This window comes from Pestalotiopsis fici (assembly GCF_000516985.1).
Source record: "Pestalotiopsis fici W106-1 unplaced genomic scaffold PFICI_Scf_7, whole genome shotgun sequence".
Taxonomy (NCBI): Eukaryota; Fungi; Ascomycota; class Sordariomycetes; order Amphisphaeriales; family Sporocadaceae; genus Pestalotiopsis; species Pestalotiopsis fici.
In genome coordinates this window covers 2408438-2427509 of record NW_006917097.1, presented here as the reverse complement: position 1 = coordinate 2427509, position 19072 = coordinate 2408438, and the positions used below count along the sequence as shown (strand labels likewise).

Below are 19072 nucleotides of genomic sequence, written 5' to 3'. Positions count from 1 at the left end.
GGGGGGGGGGAAGAGGAAAAAAAAAAAAGAAATCAAGGACTCACCATCTCTGCTGCCATCTCCCAACTTTTGAGCAATGGCGTCGAGCTCTGTACTTCCTGTTTCGAGGAGTTTGCGCAACGTCGACAGCACATGACTCAGCTGTTCAACTCGCCATGATAGTTCCTCTTCAGGGAGCAACGACTCGTCATCGTCATCATCATCATCATCGCCCGAGACTACAGTGCGTACTTGTTGCAGCAGTCGATGTTTGCCACTCGCAAAAAGTGCCTCGATATCTTGCGGTGTCATGATTGGCTGATCATCAGGGAGTATAGCGGCAGTGTTTGCAGTGGCAGCTGCGTCGGAATTGTCCACGACATCACGAGACACCGAAGAGTTGGCCATGGCGACAGATTCTGGAAGACGAGGGGACTAGAGTTTATAGTTCTCGAGTGTGTCTCTCCTAACTTGGACCCTGTTGGCCTCCTAGACCTGCTTCTTTTTTGGGGTACAAGTCCAAGTCTAATTCGTCCAGTTTCAGCAGCAAGGTTTCCGATTCGAACCGTCTCAAGAGGGTCAAACAGTATAGAGACCGCTCTATCAGGCCAATGAAATGCCCGGACCGTCGATCTTTCGGGCGCAGCAGTGCTTCAATGTTTGCCTATTGTAAGAATGACAAGCCTGGTCTTGGCCTGGTCCAACAAGATTATGTCCCCAGGGGCTAGCTGGAGCCGTCCTTCAGTTGGCGAGCCAGTCTATGAGCCGGTCGTCTCCTTGATAGGGTGGCCTGCTGGGTCTTGGCTTGCCTCTGAGGCGGATTGAAGAATACTCTTGATATCGCCGAGACAGTACAAGCCCCTGGTGTGTGTAGGGAGGTTGATGACCAATATTGTACAGGCAGTTAATAAGAGACCTCTACACCCCAGGCGCTGTTGGAACGGACCGCCAAGCTTGACCATGACCCGCAAGTTAGAAGCCAAAAGTCACGTGTAGGTCCCCTAAAGAGTGGCTGTGGAGGGGAATAGCGGGGGCCTGGATAAAAAGTTATGGTGCACATCCATAACCTAAGACTCGACCTCAATATGCGGATATTTGTAGCCGTGTGCCATATACGGAACGCCTCGCCACTACCGGGCGATGCATCGAAACCAGCTCAAAGACAGCGGTTGTCTTGGCCTAGGAATACGGCTTCGACCTACCCTTTGACTCGTACTGCAACGTCCTGAATTCATACATAATGAGGGGTGGGTATACGTGTGCAGCGAGCTGGTTAGGGCTCACTGCCAAGGGCGTGGCGAGGATCCGGTCAGACAATCAAGCGGTCGGAAACTTTTGAGTTCTTCATTCTACGTGTCTTGCCGGTCTATATCAAGCAATGTCAAGAAATCTGGTTCGGGCTTGCAACTTCTTAACTGCGTCTTGGATGGCTGGAGAGTGTGTGGTTGCTGACTGTCACTTGTTCCTACGTGCTTTTCACTACCATGCACATGTCTGTGGTAAGGTTCTCTTGGTCGGGTTGAGCGGACTTGAACAGGCCCAGATAACGGCGGGATGTAACACAGAACTCATGAGGGCTATTAACCCAAACACCACCCAGACTTCGCACGTTTATTCCCGCCACCATATCGGTCACAATATACCCTGAAGAAGGGTACAACGGCATGCGCCTCAACGGGCTGTAGGGCTGCTGGCCGTGTACATCTTCCCACTCTAGCTTGGACTTTGTTCTATTCTGGCACTTATGCATGCTGGGCATACCACGACGATCCATCGGCGTTATACCTTGGTTTTCGGAGTTTATGTCATGAATACGCCATGCTAGCGAATTGATTGTACTTTATATATCATGCTATATGGAGACTGCCACAGAAAGTCATGGTCGCAACGACTCGAGTAGCATGAAGCCTGGGCACACACCTGACGTGTGAGCCAAGCCATTCCCTCAAATGTTGACGTTTCTGCGACAGTCCTCAACAGGCCTTCAGGAGAAATCCTACCCCGGCCATGACCATGATTGCCCTCATTGTACTTGGGAGGCTTACCAATAAGACACGGGTACTAGTCAGGCCGCAAAGGGGCGGTCTTGGGCCAAAACTTTATACTCCAAGAGAAGCATCGTTTCTATCCCGTGGCGACCGCTTTGTTATGGGTTTTTTGCACCCATTACCGATTCCGCCTACACTCTGGGCGTTTACCGCATTTCTTAGCGCCGAGACCTTGCCATGATAGGTGGCAGTCACTGCGTCTCTCATCGCTTGCTCTCTTCCGTGGCGGTGGGCTTGAGATTGGCCTAAACAACAATGGCAGCACTTCAATCTGACACGATTATTGCATAATCAAGGACGAAGTATACTGCGAGAAGATTACTAGGCCGGACTTGATCCAGTGTCTCTACTCACTTCTCCGGCAACAAATCCGCTAGCACCAAGCGTGTGCTATTCCTGCCTAGCCAACAGCCAGCCCTCAATCATGTCAATCCAAAGCAACCTGGGAAATATGCCGTCTCTTTCGAGCCACATCCTCCGGATTCCTATCCGTAAAATCAATCAGCAATCTTTGGTCCTGTCCAATATTTTCATCATCAAATTCGTCCTCTGACCTTGTCTCTAGGATTGTTGAGTCTTCCAGGGAACCCTCGGGGAGATCACGAACAGCCGTGTCTGGGTATTGTGCCAGGGTCTTCTCGTCCAGCTTTTGCACGACCCAGACCATTACGAGCATGATGGCAATGACGACAATCATGGCTATGGAACCCTTCTTCCAGTAGGGCGCGTCCGAGGCCGGATAGAGGGCAATGCCCCAAAAGGTATACAGGCATGTGGATGCCGCGTTCATGGAGTAGAGGATAATCGATCGGACGGCATCGTCTCCTCCGCGCTGACAAATGATATTGGCCCAACCGTACGAGACAGGATTTACCATGTAAGAGGTTCCGGAAAGGTAGTAGGCGAAGAAGGTGGCTGCAAAGGGCGGATTAGGGACGAGCAGAATGATGGCCGAGACCAGCTGCAGGAAGCAGACGAGAACACCCATCGGAGCCCTTTTCCCTGTTGCGTCGATGTGAACTGCAGCCAAAAAGTTGGACACGATCCCGACGGCCTGAATTCCTAGAGGGTAAGTGTTGATCTGTGCCTGGCTAAAGAAGTCCTGGTAGTATTTCAGCCAAAGAAGGAAGAGATTTTGTACGACAAACGCCTCTAGTGCTCCGGTCACGACGGCAAAGAGACATAGGATGTAGAGCGCTGGTGAGGTCAAGGTGCGAACGAATAGCGACCACGGACTAATGTCATGTCCGTCAACCTTTTTCGGCGGCAGTCGGAGCAGTGCGAGTTGTCGCTCTGGTTTGCTCAGCCATGGTGCCTGAGTGAGCTCGGGTGTGTCTGGAAAGTACAGAAATCCCATGACAGCAATGGGACAGGTAATGATTCCATTGATGATAAACACCCACTGCCAGCCTTTCAAGGCGTCATTGTTGATGCCGTTGTAAATGGCCGTCATCATGATGCCGGCAAACATGGATCCAGCTTGGCCAGAGGCGGTAAAAATGGCCGTGCGCTTGGCGATCTCCCGTGGTTTATACCACGATCCGATGATATAGATTGTCCCGCAATACGTGCTGGCTTCGGCGAGGCCCTGCAGGAACCGTACGACGCAGAGTTGAGCATATGTTTTGCACGCCGCCGTACACATGGTCAACCCTGCCCAAAGTAAAACCATGGATGGTAGCCATATGCGCGGCGCGATCTTTTGAATAATGATTCCGTGTGGGATCTGTCCAATGACGGACCCGGCCGTGAACATGGCGAGCACGACATTATAGTTGCTGCCCTCCAAGTGAATATCTTCCTTTAACCCAGCAACGTAAGCATTTGCAAATGCGGCCCGATCCAAGTAGTTGAAAAAGTAGCTTAGACAGCAATAGGTGAGAATGAAGAAATCTAGTGCAAGTCAGCACCAGCCTCTTAAAGTTGCCGTCTTTGAAATCTTGTTACCAAGTTTCTGCACAAGCCAACGTTCTTCTTTGCTCTGGGCCTCATCTCCAAGCATGAAGACTCTGACCTTGGACGCTATCGTCGCCTCTTTGCGGCTAATGTCGGTGTCCATTCTGGAGGGTGTCAAGCTGGCACAACCACTCTCTCTACCCAGTCACTGAAACCCAGTCAAGTGAAGCGAGAGAGTCTAACGAGGCAATCACGGAAATGCTTGGGAAAAGTTTTCAAGAACATCTTCTTTGAACGCGCGTCGACTCTTGGAAATAATCCGACCTCTTTCTCTTCTGTGTGGAACATGCCAAGCGTGGGGAGAGGTGGTGTCAGACAAATGCGAGCACAGTGATTGGCTGAGTTTCGCCAAGTCACGAGGAGCACCATTTTCGGCCCTCAAGGTACTTGAAAGTGCGATCGCTTCAATATTGTGCATATGTGTGATGCTTTGTCTGTTCTTTATGAAGTATGATTCTGCGTTCCTCTAACCAGGTAGGTAATCACAACGTCTTGAGGGATTAGCGTGCAAGTATACAACGGCGAAGGTCCTCCTTGTATTTTTTCTATTCAAGCTTCAATGCAATGCTTGGTAGGCCATATCCACGGATGCAGCCATTTTAGATTGTAGCTGTCCGAACATGCTATTGTTCTCAGTCACAGGGTTTCAGTAGAATTTAATTCCACGGTTCCTGGATAATACAAGCGATCCCGCTTGGCAAAGAGGGTATTACCTACTGCTACTGCTAACGATTACCTAGTGGGCTCCTTTTTTGATGAGTGCACTAGGTTAATTCTTTCTATCAAGAGATTGGAACCTGCGCGATACTCATTCACAATTATAGCCTGCAATTCCAGTCTTTTTTTTNTTTTTTTTTTTTCGGTAAATAATCCACATGGCCACATGGAAGGACAGGATCACTTGTTTATCATGAAAGTAAGGATCCATAAGTCGACATCTTAAAACAGTAGCGTTATCGTGGTATAACCCCTCTTATTTGGGTATTTAATGTTTCGTGTTCTACGCGAATTCTTTTCGATCGAATTCGAACTAAAGAGGTGGCAAATATGCAAATCAGGAGTGCATGTAGAACAGTAGATAGGCTCATGCTGGCCACACCTGCACCTCCGTGTTTATGGAGCACGTTACGGACATTTGCAACCGAAATCATATAATCAGCTTGCTGAGTGCGGCACCGGCGCATTCCAGCAAGTTATATATCCATTCACTAGAAGGCCATACCCTCAGACTCCATAATACTGGTGCATCGGTTGCGGGCATCTGGCACTGGCAAAATCTTTTAAGCGAATCAGAATGAATTGTACAGCTATCATTCACACCTTCTCAAATTATTGCCGTTGCCGAAACTCTGCTGCATCCGGAATGACGCAACATATAGACATCCCCGCACCAAGTCGGCATACACTTCATTAAGAGGCACTGTGGGTAGACAATTATTAATACTCGCATTATAAATATCACTGCGCCGGATATTGTCTTGCAACACTTCAAACAGCCCAAGATATTTTTGACGTGCTGATAATAGCCTGAAAATGTCTGTACAGAAAGTCCAGAGCATCGATATATATCATGGACTCCCAGTCTACCCCGACGATGTCGAGGGCTTGACAGCCGTCATTACGGGCGCCAATGGCATCTCAGGCTATCACATGCTCAGAGTGCTAGGCGCATCGCCCAAACGATGGTCAAAGATTTACTGCCTGAGCCGGCGCCCGCCGTATATACCAGGCGGACTGCCCGCCAACGCCGAGCACGTGGCGCTGGACTTTTTAAAGTCGCCCGACGAAATCGCAGGCGTGCTGCAGGCCAAGGGCGTGCGCGCCGACTATGTCTTCTTCTTTGCCTACCTGCAGCCGGCGCCAAAGGAGGGCGGCGGGCTGTGGTCCGACGCCGACGAGATGGACCGCGTCAACGCCCTGCTTCTGAGCAACTTTGTCGAGGCCATGCGCCTCGCGCATCTCAAGCCTCGGCGCTTCATGCTGCAGACGGGCGCCAAAAACTATGGTGTTCATCTGGGCCCGACCAAGCTGCCCCAGGAGGAGTCGGACCCGCGCGTCGAGCTCGAGCCCAACTTTTACTACTCCCAGGAAGACTTTCTTTTCAAGTACTGTCAGGAGGAGGGCATCGGTTGGAATGTGCTCATGCCGTGTGGTATTCTGGGAGCTGTACCTGATGCCGCGAGTAAGCTTCTTCTTTCCAATTTATTCTTGCCCTTTTCGTTGGTCGGACGCTTGATGAAACCTTGTGTCAATAATTCTGACACTAGAGTCTGGGATGGCGACATGCTAACAGCAAATCTGAGTGAACTTGTCCTTTCCCCTAGCTGTATATGCTGCCGTCTGCGTAGAGCTGGAGCAACCCCTGCTGTGGCCATCCGACATCAGCTCGTGGCAGACATACTGTTCCCAGAGCAGCGCCATGATGAATGGTAAGCCTTCTCTTGCCTGGGATCAAATGGTAAATTGTAAGACTGAATTTGAATATAGCATATATGGAGGAATGGGCTGTCCTTACTCCCGGCGCTGAAAACCAGCGATTTAATGCATGCGATGACAGCGCTTTTACCTGGGAAGGATTCTGGCCTCACCTCGCTGGCTGGTATGGACTCGAGTGGAGAGGACCAGATGACAAGGCAGAGTTCCACGAGATCCATACTCGATTCAATCCCCGCGGGTACGGTCCGTCGGGCGTGGTCCGAACCACTTTCACCTTTGTCGAGTGGGCGAAGCGCCCGGAAGTGCAAAAGGCATGGAAGAGGTTGGCCGAAAAACACGACCTGTCGCAGAAGGAGCTCAAAGATGTGGACAGAGTCTTTGGGTTCCTGGATGGCAGCGTCTCCCGCGCGGGGTCGCTGATGATGAGGTGAGATGACCCACGACGCTGTCACTGGCTCGGTTATATGGACGAAGCTGACACTTTGCAGCATGGCTAAAAGCAGGAAGCTCGGGTGGCACGGTACCGTGGATACGACAGAGTCCTTCCTCGCCGTCTTTGAAGATCTTGTGAATATCAAGATGATACCACCTGTGCCCAAGATCAATGTGTCTTTGAGATGATGGTGCAAAGGGCATGACTGAAGAGACTGGAGTCGAATCTGAAGAAGTTTTGATGTGCCTCTCTAATTCTGAAGCTTCTGAAACCGGATGAGAGAGTTGAAGGTATCGCTATTCTGTCTTGTAATGTCAATCAGCCAGAAATGCTTGCGGATTTTCTACCGCATTTCATAGTATATATATATAGTTGACCATGGCCTGTTGAATTGCGGGGCTTTTGTTTCACAAGAATACCTGCGTTCTTTTCTATTCACTAACTTGGAGTATACCAACCTACCTATCGTAGTCATAACACTAGCCAATCTCTGGGTTTGATCATACGTCCAGCGACCATGTGTGAAAATGCCAACATCACGCAGAGTTTTGGCAACCATCTCAAGATACAGCCTCACTTGATTCCTCGGAATTCTTCGGCGTTAAAACTACTGCCTACCATTTAGGACTCAGTGCTCCAAGGACGGAGTCGGCCGAGTTTACACTGAAGCCAGGGGTCCCAAAAGAGGAACCACTCAACCGCTAGGCCCTCCATAGCGATCGCGGACCCCACTGTCGACCCGGATATTGGCAAAATTGCTTGCCAAAGTTGGTAGCGGTCGCAGCGGATAGCACAGAGCCGGACCGATACGACAGGAATTTATTTCCCCGCTTGGTTCTGAACTGTTTTGGTTGGGAAAGGGTAAGGGGAAAAAAAAAAAAAAAACCACAGAGGGCTCTGACAGTGCGGGGAGGTCCCCTGATGGAGAATAAAAAAATAATCTCCCTTCGCTGATTGGCAAATCACAATGCTGGGTACACACGAGCAAGAGTATATTTAGTTGACCATCAAGGTCCTGCATCTCTACTTTCCTTTTTCTAACTTAACTTGCCCTTGCTCGGTTCTATACTCGCAGCATTAATTAAGCGCAACCATTTAAGAAAGAAGAAGGGAAAAAAGAAAGCTATTATTCATAGTCACCATGGCTGCCAAGCAAGCCCCGCCTTTCCGTGCCGAGCACATGGGTTCGCTTCTGCGTCCTGACAACCTCCTCGAGATCCGTGCCACCATCCGGGACAAGGGCATTTCCGAGGAGGAGGCCGGTCTCCCGGCTGTCGAGAAGGCTGCCGTTGCCGATGTCGTCAAGCTGCAGCGCGAGCTCGGCTACAAGGCCGTCAACAGTGGCGAGTTCAACCGTACCCGTTTCTGGGGTATGATGGTATGTCGAATCAACCAGTTTCTCAAAAAGAAACGAGAAAAAAGAGAATGGATCATTCTCCATCCTGAGATTCTACAAATCGCTAACACCCTATCTATAGTGGGATGAGTTTGAGGGCACCGAGGCACTTCAGAATGCCGAGGCCTCCATGTTCCGCCTGTACCACCCAGACGTGGTCAGTCTGATTGAGAAGGACCGCAAGGTGATGCCGGGCGACTCGCACATTGCCTCCAAGAAGCTCACGCACGACCCGGCCAAGTCCGTGTCCAACCTGCACGAGCTCCGCCTCATCCAGGCCGCCCTGCCCGAGAGCGAGTGGAAGGACATCAAGCTCACCATGATCACCCCGGCCTGGTTCCACATGCGCTACAAGCAGGGCAGGGCCTACACCCCCGAGGCCTACGCCAACGACGCCGAGTACTTTGCCGACGTTGCCAAGGTCTACCAGGCCGAGCTGGAGATGCTCTACAAGGCCGGCCTGCGCAACGTGCAGTTTGACGACCCCGGAATGGCCTGTAAGTATTCAGTTCCCACACAAACTCCACGTGACTCGTTTTGAAGAAACACATCATCTCGAAATCCCACATCAATGGAGGAGATTGGCTAACAAGAACCAAAATAGACTTCTGCTCGGAAAAGTTCCGTCAGGGCTGGGAGGAGGACAAGGACAACGACGGCACCGTCGACGACCTCCTGGACGCCTACATCAAGCTGTACAACGACTCCATCAGCAAGCTGCCCTCTGACTTCCACACCGGTATCCACCTGTGCCGCGGCAACTTCATCGGCGGCCGCCACTTTGCCGAGGGCGCCTACGACATTATCGCCCAGAAGCTCTTTACCGAGCTCAACGTCGACACCTTTTACCTCGAGTACGACACGGAGCGCGCCGGCGGCTTCGAGCCCCTCAAGTACCTCCCTACTAACAAGAATGTCGTCGTCGGCGCCATCAGCACCAAGCTCCGCGAGCTCGAGGACAAGGAGGCCACCAAGCAGCGCCTCTACAAGGCTGCCGACTTCATTGCCCAGGGCAGCGGCCAGACCCGCGAGGAGGCCCTCAAGCGCGTCTGCGTCAGCCCTCAGTGCGGTTTCTCTACCCATGAGAGCGGATATCCCCTGACTCTCGAGGACCAGAAGAAGAAGCTGTCGCTTGTGCGCCAGATTGCTGATGAAATCTGGGGTGAGCCTTAAGGAACTAAATAGTTGTGGAATATGATATCAACCTTAGGAAAAAGTTACCGAAACACAAAAAAAGAATCAAGCAAAACCATACCCTCATCAATATCACTATTGAAGCAAATTGTTATTCATATTCGATATAACTTTATTTTCTCTTTTTTGCTTATCACATTTTGGCCTCGACGAACAGATGTGGCTGGGGTATCTCAGTCTAATTGACTACAATAATCAATGCTAATTCCATTGTAATAAACGCCTGAAAGTAGCGGTGTTCCGTTCTCTGAATTATTCCAGGTGAATGATCCAGCCATCGCCCTCGCGCTCTCCCTTTGCATTAATTCCACCCCACAGGGTGACATCACGCTTATTTGCCAAGACAGCGCACCCGAATGAGCTTCGCGGTCCAGGGTGAACCTTGCCCTCCGGCTCCGGTAGGTCTCCAGGCGGCTTAATCTCCACCTCAGCCCAGCTGAAGGCGCCCGTGTCGTAGCCAAACCTTGATCGGATGGCATCCTTGATCTTGGCGGGCTTGATCGCCTCGGTGATAGTAGTAGTTGCCTGAACACTGAGTGGGCTGGCCGGCAGCTGGAGAGACCAGATGTCACTCCATTGGAGCGGCGGTGCAGACTCAGCGCCCTCGGGCTTCTCGGACTGGCGATCTCCAAGGAAATAGAGCAAATAGCTTCGGCCAAATCCAGTCGTGACGTGAAGCAATCCACCGTTCTCGCGCGGTCTCGGGCCTGGTGCCAATGGATTCGTTGGGAACTGTACCGTGTCCCATGTAGGCGGCTCATCTCCATGCACGTCAACTTCCAGATGGTACAGAGCACTACTGAGTCCATCGGTTGCAGCAATCAGGTAAAGCGATCCTTCAGCATATGCAACACTCGTCGTTGAGACGGGTGCATCAGGTAGTCGGGCCCAGGTATGAGTTGAGAACGCAAAGACCCATACATCGGCGAGCGAGTTGCCATGCTCGTCATTCCCCCCATACAGTAAAAGGTCCTTTCCATGAGGAAAGATGGCAGCTCCACTTCGGACAACTGGCGTCATGGTAGAGGATGCAGCCGAGACCGCCTCCCAGGCTGACTTGTTCGGATCATAGAGCCAAATGGTAGTCTCCTCCAAGACCTTACCGGACTCGTCCATTCCTCCAAACACGGCAAGACGCTCGCCGAGAGCACAGGCAGCATGGCTAGTCCGAGGTTTGGGTATTTGGGCACCAGTCTCGAACGTGATGGCGGGCGTGAGGTGGTAGTCTGGCTGAGGCTTGTCTGCCGTGGGGAGCGCGAAAGAATGGATGTCGTTATTTGCGATTGTGCCAGACTCGGTCTGTCCGCCGAAGATGTAGGCTCTGTCGCCCACCACTGTTAGGCTATGGTGCGACCTGACGAGAGAGTTGCTATGATCGTGTCAGTGACATATCCCTGAGTTACAACTGTATCTCTAGCCAATTTAAGCATCATACCTTGCTCCATCAGCTGCGGCGGTTGCAATCTGATTGAGGGTGGCTTTAAGGCCATTCGAGGGCTTTCCAATGGCGTAACCGGCAGCACCAGCTTCGACAGTGGTGGAAAGAACCTGTTCGGCAGCGACAACACCAGCTGCAACCTCGGCCATTTTTTGTTTGATTTGTCTGAAAGAATCGTTGATTGTTATTGTTGTTGTGTGTGAGTAGCTGCGCAGTTGACGGGGACTTTGAGGGCTGCTACCTCCAAAGTCTTGCTCAAGGCATTTATTTTTGTTTTTTGGTAAATAAGAGAAACCATCGCAAGGGGCAATGACGTAGCAAGTCTCACTCGCGATTCCTTTGTCCACAATTCCTTCACTATGACGCGGGTGCTAACATTAAACCCCACCATCACGGCCTGCACCCGAAATGCAAAATAAGATATCCTCCAGCACAGCCACTCACATTCCTAACATGATGCGACAGACATTTTACGAGATTCAATACTACAGAGCATACAACATCTCCTTGACGTCCAAATATTCCAGTCTCTTGAGGCGAGCATCTCTAGCAAACTCCCAGGCTCTCCAGGACCTTCAACGACCTCTGAAGGAACTGTGGGGAAAGCTTTACACGCTAATGCAGTATACCCGTCAACTGCGATCTGCTAAGCACTTTTGGGCATCGTCCAATTGCTGTTTCCATCATAGTATAAAAGTATGCAAGTCTTCAATACATTTCGGGAACCGAGATTGTTCGGCAACATGATTGATGCTTGCAATGCGGCACTCCTGTGCTCACAAGCTTGGGGTCACAAAGGTTTGTGCAATCAATCATATAATAGATGAAATGAATAGGTAAGAGAGCTGGACAAGTTGAGCTGGCATATTCGACATGTCCCAAAGACGGCTCAGCGCCGACTACAGGGCATCAGCGAAGGGATTTCTGTTCTCTTCACTATTGCCGAACTCCTACAATTGGTGCTACTGCGAAAATGAACGTGTACCAAACATAGCTCGGCTATAGCTGACATTGGGCGTAGGTCGTCCTCGTCTCTAGTACATGATCATTGACCCCAAGATTGATGTGCCTAGGTACATCGAGGCCGTGGCAGTAGCAAAATGCGGAGAATGTGGGGTTGAGTGGAGTGGGGTATACGATTGGGTCGCCATGATAATGCTTCTGTAAACGCTCACACCTATTTACCGCCCAGTTATATCCGTGCTGAGGTACCGAGGGAGGCAAAGATGACTTGTACAGACGAGTTTGCTATTCCCCCAAAACTACTCTCTGTATTTGCATCCCCCGCCAGGACAAGATGACACAAACAAGTAGCAGCGAGGCCCAGAATGGTGCCACCAATGGAACCAAGATTAACGACGGCATTACCAAGACTCTCTGTAAATTCGTGGCAGAGGCAAAATATGAGGATCTCGAAGCGAAGGGCATTGAAAAGCTGAAAGATCTCATCACCGACCACATTGGAATTTCTGCCGGCGCCGCCGTCGTTGCCGACTCTACGGAGCCATTTCTAAAAGCTGTGACTGCCTTGCACGGCGATTCAGGACAATGTACTGTCTATACCAAGGGCAAGAGATTCTCTCCACAATATGCCGGCTTCTTGAATGCCGCATTCTCCCATAGTTTTGACTTTGACGACACCCACGCGGCCTCGATCCTCCACCCGGGCGCAACAGCCATCCCGGCCGCCCTAGCCCAGGCCGAGGTGTCTGGCAGCGACGGCAAGACTTTCTTGTTGGGCGCCGCCGTGGGCTACGAGATCACGACCCGGATCGGCCGCGCCCTCAACTATGGCGGCTACACCCGAGGCTTCCACAATACGGCTGTCGCCGGCATCTTTGGCGCCGTGTCCGCCATTGCCAAGATCAAAGGTCTCTCGACCGCACAGATTGAAGACGCCTTTGGTCTGGCCTTATCCCAGGCTTCCGGGTCCATGCAGTTTCTCGACAATGGCTCGTGGAACAAGCGCCTTCACCCGGGCTTTGCCGTCCACGATGCTTTTGTGGTGGTCGCGCTCGCCGAGGCTGGTGCACTGGGTGCTACGAGACCGATTGAGGGTAGATATGGAGTATTGCATTCGTACTCGACCACATCTACCGCGGAGCGAATTCTGGAAGGACTCGGTGCGGAATGGATCTTTACGGCAACGGCCATGAAGCCGTTCCCAGCGTGCCGCATGACCCACTCAGCCATTGAGATTGTCGCGAGCGTCGCGAGCGAGTCGCAAGACAAGCAAGTGGACAGCGTCCTCGTGGAGCTGTCGCCAGGTTGCTTCCCCATCGTCGGCACCGAGGACCCCAACAAGCTGCAGCCCAAGACCATTGTCGACGGCCAGTTCAGCATGTACTATCAGGTGGCCATTGCCTGGCTGTACGGCATGGACATTGGCTGGAAAATGTACGAGAAGCTGGCCGACGAGGCCGTGCTGGCGTGGTGCCGCAAGGTCAAGGTGGTCATCAACCCGGCCGTGCTCGACCTCGAGGCCCGGGTGAAGTTTAACTTTTCCGACGGTACCACCCGCGACGAAGGCATCGTGCATCCTCTGGGCGAGGACGAGCACCCCTTCTCCAAGGAACGCGTGCACGCAAAGTTCCTGGGCATGACGGAGCCGAGCTACGACGGCCCGACGCAAAAGGGGATTCTGGCGGCCATTGAGAGCCTTGACTCGCATCCAGTGGCAGACCTGCTTTCTTTGCTGTGAGGTGAAGTGATGAAGGTTTCAGTTGGTGCAAACCTTGGGGCCGTATAGGTATTGGACAGAGGGTCCACTTAATTCCATGACATCCGCATTGAGTCTGAGACATTGTTACTGGCTGAAGAATTATTTTCATCGTGGATCTCGCAATTTTTCCGAATAAAGAAAGTGGTCTCGTTTCTCAAATTGTGCCGATAAAAGCAATAAGCATACAAGTGCTGCTTTATGTCCAAGAAGGCCATTGTGACCTGTGCGCTTATTCGATAAGTCACTTTTTTTTCGCAGAAAGAAGCCATCATCGCCTTTGTCTTGCAAAAGAGTGTTATGACGGGCAATGCCCGCTGTCACCTATATATGCATGTAGTCCGAATTCAAAGTCAAATATTCCGGGCTAACCAACCTCCTCGTCGCAGGATTCCGTCGTCGGGGGGAGATACTGGAAGATGCCGTATCCCGTACAGTATAAAGGCGCACGAGGGACTCGCTTTGCGCCGGAACTCGCAAGTGTAGAAGTCGCAGAAAGTGCTGCCGAATCCACCATGAGATATCCTTTCGCCGGCCGAACGGAGACTCCCAGCGATGCAATAAGAGATATGAAACCGGCGCCGAGTCCTGCCTCGGCGCAGACGGCCATTTACAGCCCGGAAAAGAAGATCCTGCCCCCGACTCCGGACGAGGAAGAAAGCTTTGCAAGATATGACTTGGTGTCAACGCATCGCAACCTGACCAGGATGTCTCAGTACCTCCTGAAGCTCGAAGCGCGCACCTCGACCGCATCCAAAATCCACGTCCGAAAGACGCTGGACGCCATGGTGGAAAATGCAGAATACTCGTGTGGGGAGAATATGGAGCGGGGGTCCGCCTCGGGGAACCACCACCAGCAGCTGATATTCGACATTGAGTGTCTGAGCAGCGATGTGTGGGCACGGATGCACCAACTGGACCGCGAGTTTCGACGGCTGAGCCGGGAGACGCGCGACGCCGAGACGGGGCAGTCCAAGTCGTTTGAGCTGCGCGGCGAGAGCTACGTCAAGAGGTGGATACAGCAAGAGATTGACCACAATGCGCTGCGCGGGGAGGAGACCATTTGGTACACTGTGAGGGACATGAACAACCAGCGCTGTCTCCGCGACTGGCTAGACCTGCTCGCCGACGTGCATAACCGCGGCGCGCAGCCCATTGTCGACGAGGAGCGACTCGTGCAGCTGGCCTGGCATTACCTAGACCGCAGCATCCGTCCTCCCAAGCCCGAGATTGCCATGCAGACGGCCGATTTCATCAACTGGTGGCATGATCTTCGGCTCAGTGGTGCTTTTGATGGGGCGAAGCGCGATCCGGATTTTCAGAGGCGCGAGGACGAAGAGGCCCTCAAGTCACTGCAATCCACATGGACTACAAAAATGGCGGTTTGAACATACGATATGGATGAGGAATGAAAGCACATGTAACATAAAAGCGATGATTTACACAATTCTTTTTCTTGGGCCAGTTCTTTTCGTCTAATCGATGATACCAGCTATGAGTGACAGATAAATATGAATTCCTTTGAAATGGCATTGCCATCAATATCTCCAGAACAACAGACTTGTCCCGTTGCTTTCCACTCTCTTTTTTCACCACAATGTCAGTGTTGTAGCAAAGTAATCCCAAACAATAGGCCATTCTTCCAGTTCTTCTTCTTCGACGGGCGGCGGCTCCTGGAAGTGAATGGGCTGTTTCTCAACATGAATGGTGCGCGTGTCCAAGGTCAGCAAATCCTTTCGAAAGTGCACAAAGACGGCAACTGCAATGGCGAGCATAACATAGGGTCCATTTAGAAGTTCCTCGCCCGACAGCCACGGGAAGAACTCGAGCCGCGTGTAACCCAGCCAGCGCTCCGGCCTGTTCATGTACAGGTGCGACATCCACAGGAACCACGCGGCGACCAAGACACCCGAGAGCACGGCATTTTGCACATCGTCTTGGAGCCAAAACTCGTAGGGGATCGTGGGCAGGCCGACGACCAGACCAAAGAAGAGCGTCGACGCCCAGGGAAAAGCAAACAGGCCCCGAAAGCCGACGGTGAAGACGAGGTCAATGAGCTGGACGATGAATGTCGTCGTAACGCTCAGAAGGAGGCAGACGAGCTCAAAAATGTACCGCGGGATCCAACTCGCACTGTGGATCAATCTGAACAGAAAGTGTCCGACATATCGGGGCTGTCGGTTGTAGACGGACTTGACGAGGTACTCTTGGTGTGAGGCTTCGGTCCGGACAAAATTCTCCGTAGGTTTCCAGAGGTTCTTTTGCGCCCAAAGCACGGCTGGAGGCAGAGGGACAGGCTTTTCTCTCTCTGTTTTCTTGGTTTTCTTGGTTGTGGCTTTTGTCTTTGTAGCGTCTGTGGTCGATGTTGTACTTGTGGTCGTAGACGTCGTCGATGTGCTCGGAGCCACCGTTGTACCACCAGCTGCAGTGGAAGTCGTGCCTGTAGCACCCCTTGAAGCCATGATGCAGAGCTGCACCGAGAGATGCTGGTAGGTAGATGTCGTGAAATCCAGTGGTGGGCTTGATTCCGTGGCAAAACGTTGCACACTTGATTGAAATTTCACCGTAGTTTTTGAACAACTGAATCTCCAACACAAAAGTAATTTGGAGAAGAGAAAATTACTGGGATTTCTTTTTTGTTCACTCATTCATGCTATAAATGCTTATACTGCTGAAAGCGGAATGTGCATTCCATTGCCTTCTCGAACCCAATGGAGCTAAGCCGCAAACGATCGAGTATACATGTCTCATATTCCCAGGCGAGACATTCAAAACCGGAAGCGACACCAAAGAAATCCCCTTTGTCTCACAATTGGTTGGCGCCTCTTCAAATTTCCAGAAACCTCACCACCACCTCGGCAGCCAATTGGCTCGTAGAATCCCGATCAATAAGTTTGAGCGATGTCTCGTAGACGTCGTTGTCAATGGTTCCAGTACTGCCTAGAAAGTCGGTAAAGTAGTACAGGATGCGTCGGTCGAATTCAGGATGACCTTGATAGGTCAGGACTCTTCCAGGCTGGTACAGCCCCTGGTTCTTGCACATGTCGGACGACCCGACCGAGAGCCAGCCCCGGGGCAGAGGTTGAGTCGTGACAACCTCATCGCTGTGGAGGAACTGATACCGCATTGTCTGTCCTTGGAGGAAAGGGAACTGTGACACAAACTGAGGTGTAAGATTGACATCGTGGACGCCGTTCTCCCAGCCATAGTCGGCCCCAACCACCTTTACTCCATGTTCGCCAAGAAAGACGCGGGCAAGTAGTTGGTGGCCAAAGCAACCGCCGAAGAATTTGATGTGAGGGTGAGTATCATATACCACTGTTCAAGTCTACGAGTTAGCATAGACTCGAATGCACGATTCGTATAAAAGTTTGACATTGGATATCTTCATACGAACCTCTAACGAACTCCTCCAGCGCCCGGATCCAAGGATAGTCATCATAGGCACTGCAAATGGAGCCTGTGATGATGAAAGCGTCCACCTTGGTGATGTCACTCGGGTATACTCCATGCACCACAGGCCACCTGGTCACCTCAATGGAGGTGCGTCTCTGGGGTGGTCTTTTGTAGTTGACCTTGTTGACGCCCGTCTGGAGCCATTGGTTAAAGATGTTGGCGAAATTACCGCGAGCCTCGACAATAGCATCGGGCAACGTCTCGCATTCGAGGACGGCGACGTGCATGACTCCGGGTCTGCGGGCCCGCCGTTGATCCTCTGAGATTGCCATGACTTGTGCTGTGATTTTTCCTTCGGCAGTTGCTATATCTCTCAATTAGAGTTCTTATGACGCCTCGGTAAACTGCAGTAAGCACTCAAAAAAGCCCAGACTGTGTTACGCTCTTCGTTTGGTCTGTTTTGATTTTGTCCACGCGTGCATGACAAGTGCTGACTGTCACCCTTTTAGTTTTCTTACTCTCGTGTGTACAGCCTAACTCGACAATAAATCTAAACTTCGTCTTGGGTTTATTGTATATTTATACCCACGAGATTTCCCCCCTTTTCCACCCCCTCGCTTGGGTTCCGTAGGACTATCAGAGACCGGTCGAAAATCCACGGAGAAGAAGAAGAAAAATGAAAAGACGCCTCCCTCCCGTTCGTGCTGCTGGCTGCGCGGTGGCTGCATCTGCCCTGCATCCGCGGCAAACCAGACGTGCTCTGTCTGGTCCACCAAGAGACGAATGTGCTCTCTCTGCGGCTCATATTGGGGGACCGGCCTTCTGCATCCTGTAAGTACGATCAAGGGAATGCCGGTAGGGATTTGAAATACAAGCGATGTTCCGAACTGGCTAGCTTGTTTGTTCCCCTACAGAGTGGGCCTCGCAAACTCTTGCCATACTCTGAAAGTTGGCCCTAGGTTGTGCATAGGAGGAGAAATCCGTCGCAGAAGGGAGACGCCATCGTGAGTGGTTGTCTCTTAAGGGAAACCCCCATTCTCGATCAACCCTTTTCCTTTCATTCTTTTCTCCCCGACACCACTGCAATGCAGACAAAAGACCGATCCTGCGCCGCTAGTTTGCATATTCATACATACACACATACCGAGAACAATGAAAAATGCAATCCACTCTGGTGTCATGGGTTGAAACCTCGGGGCTCCCACGCAGCAAACCCCCCAACAATCGCTGTCATCGATTATTGCCCATTGGCAACCAACCGCTTTGCCATTATGCACCCAACCAAAACTACCTTTTGGTAGATTGGCACCCATGACCTCAGATTCGTCTGATGCCCGGATCTAATGCAATGTACCGTGGGAGAAAGGAATTGGCCCACAGTGATGAATCCTACCTAGATACGGCTTACATAATGTCGTCTCATAACGCGCTTTGCCATTGACGTTGTTACACACAGATAAGATTCATAACTTATCTTATGGGCATTGATCATACTATTTTATAGCCTGGCTTTATGATAAGGCAGTGAAAGGCAGAATGATGTCGGCCACTTGATAGCTCTCATGCGATAGTGGATATGTTTTTGTGGTGATAAGACTATCGATGAAGACTACATTAGAAGGATTCAACTCACGTCCGTAACTTTAAAGATTCAAAGGGTATATTGTGCGATATCATATGATTTAAAGTGGATTTCGACATGGCCTTCATGGACCGATTATATGGTATCCTGGTGCGAGTTAGCACGCGGCCGCCCTAGCCTGAAAGTACCTGACATCAGACTGTCCTTTGCCTCGCTTAGATTGAGCGTGGGAGGATGAAAGGTTATTCCAAATAATCACAAATAGTTGAATAATAGTGGATGGATGGTGAGAAGATATTCACACAAGTCATTCAATGGTTCATCTCGTCTGGTGTCCAATGAGTATGATATTCCGTCGTGTATCTCGGGTAAAAAACTAAAATCAAGTGAGGGTTGCGAGAATCCCTCGAGAGCGACGTGGGATCCCATACACACGACAGAGAAAACAATGACCACCAATATCCAGGCCTAGACAAAGTGCCTGCATTGAGCTAA

The 19072-nt window shown here is 51.3% G+C and overlaps 9 protein-coding genes across 9 annotated transcripts in view; 4 read left to right on the top strand and 5 right to left on the bottom strand.

Moving 5' to 3' along the window:
* The window catches only part of PFICI_10371 (uncharacterized protein), a gene marked incomplete at both ends in the record, with an annotated part of 2760 nt that extends 2373 nt beyond the window's left edge, over positions 1–387 (bottom strand). Inside the window, one exon of the mRNA XM_007838952.1 lies at positions 45–387. Coding sequence (XP_007837143.1) covers positions 45–387 — 343 coding nt within the window. The remainder of the gene's footprint in view (positions 1–44) is intronic.
* Positions 388–2454: 2067 nt separating this feature from the next.
* On the bottom strand, positions 2455–4086 carry PFICI_10370 (uncharacterized protein; the record flags this gene model as incomplete). Its single annotated transcript, XM_007838951.1, has 2 exons — positions 2455–3920; positions 3975–4086. The coding sequence occupies 2 exons, from the start codon at positions 4084–4086 to the stop codon at positions 2455–2457; spliced, it is 1578 nt and encodes a 525-aa protein (XP_007837142.1).
* A 1430-nt stretch (positions 4087–5516) lies between these two features.
* Positions 5517–7040, top strand: PFICI_10369 (uncharacterized protein; the record flags this gene model as incomplete). Its single annotated transcript, XM_007838950.1, has 4 exons — positions 5517–6165; positions 6308–6412; positions 6471–6846; positions 6908–7040. 4 exons carry the CDS (start codon positions 5517–5519, stop codon positions 7038–7040), a joined length of 1263 nt encoding a protein of 420 aa, XP_007837141.1.
* A 953-nt stretch (positions 7041–7993) lies between these two features.
* PFICI_10368 (uncharacterized protein) lies at positions 7994–9421 on the top strand (the record flags this gene model as incomplete). The annotated part of the gene is made up of 3 exons (XM_007838949.1): positions 7994–8230; positions 8331–8745; positions 8853–9421. The coding sequence occupies 3 exons, from the start codon at positions 7994–7996 to the stop codon at positions 9419–9421; spliced, it is 1221 nt and encodes a 406-aa protein (XP_007837140.1).
* Positions 9422–9694: 273 nt separating this feature from the next.
* On the bottom strand, positions 9695–11029 carry PFICI_10367 (uncharacterized protein; the record flags this gene model as incomplete). Its single annotated transcript, XM_007838948.1, has 2 exons — positions 9695–10811; positions 10878–11029. The coding sequence occupies 2 exons, from the start codon at positions 11027–11029 to the stop codon at positions 9695–9697; spliced, it is 1269 nt and encodes a 422-aa protein (XP_007837139.1).
* Positions 11030–12177: 1148 nt separating this feature from the next.
* Positions 12178–13581, top strand: PFICI_10366 (uncharacterized protein; the record flags this gene model as incomplete). Its single annotated transcript, XM_007838947.1, has 1 exon — positions 12178–13581. One exon carries the CDS (start codon positions 12178–12180, stop codon positions 13579–13581), a length of 1404 nt encoding a protein of 467 aa, XP_007837138.1.
* A 533-nt stretch (positions 13582–14114) lies between these two features.
* On the top strand, positions 14115–14987 carry PFICI_10365 (uncharacterized protein; the record flags this gene model as incomplete). The annotated part of the gene is made up of 1 exon (XM_007838946.1): positions 14115–14987. The coding sequence occupies one exon, from the start codon at positions 14115–14117 to the stop codon at positions 14985–14987; it is 873 nt and encodes a 290-aa protein (XP_007837137.1).
* Positions 14988–15188: 201 nt separating this feature from the next.
* Positions 15189–16061, bottom strand: PFICI_10364 (uncharacterized protein; the record flags this gene model as incomplete). Its single annotated transcript, XM_007838945.1, has 1 exon — positions 15189–16061. One exon carries the CDS (start codon positions 16059–16061, stop codon positions 15189–15191), a length of 873 nt encoding a protein of 290 aa, XP_007837136.1.
* A 365-nt stretch (positions 16062–16426) lies between these two features.
* On the bottom strand, positions 16427–17327 carry PFICI_10363 (uncharacterized protein; the record flags this gene model as incomplete). Its single annotated transcript, XM_007838944.1, has 2 exons — positions 16427–16917; positions 16997–17327. The coding sequence occupies 2 exons, from the start codon at positions 17325–17327 to the stop codon at positions 16427–16429; spliced, it is 822 nt and encodes a 273-aa protein (XP_007837135.1).
* Positions 17328–19072: the final 1745 nt, after the last annotated feature.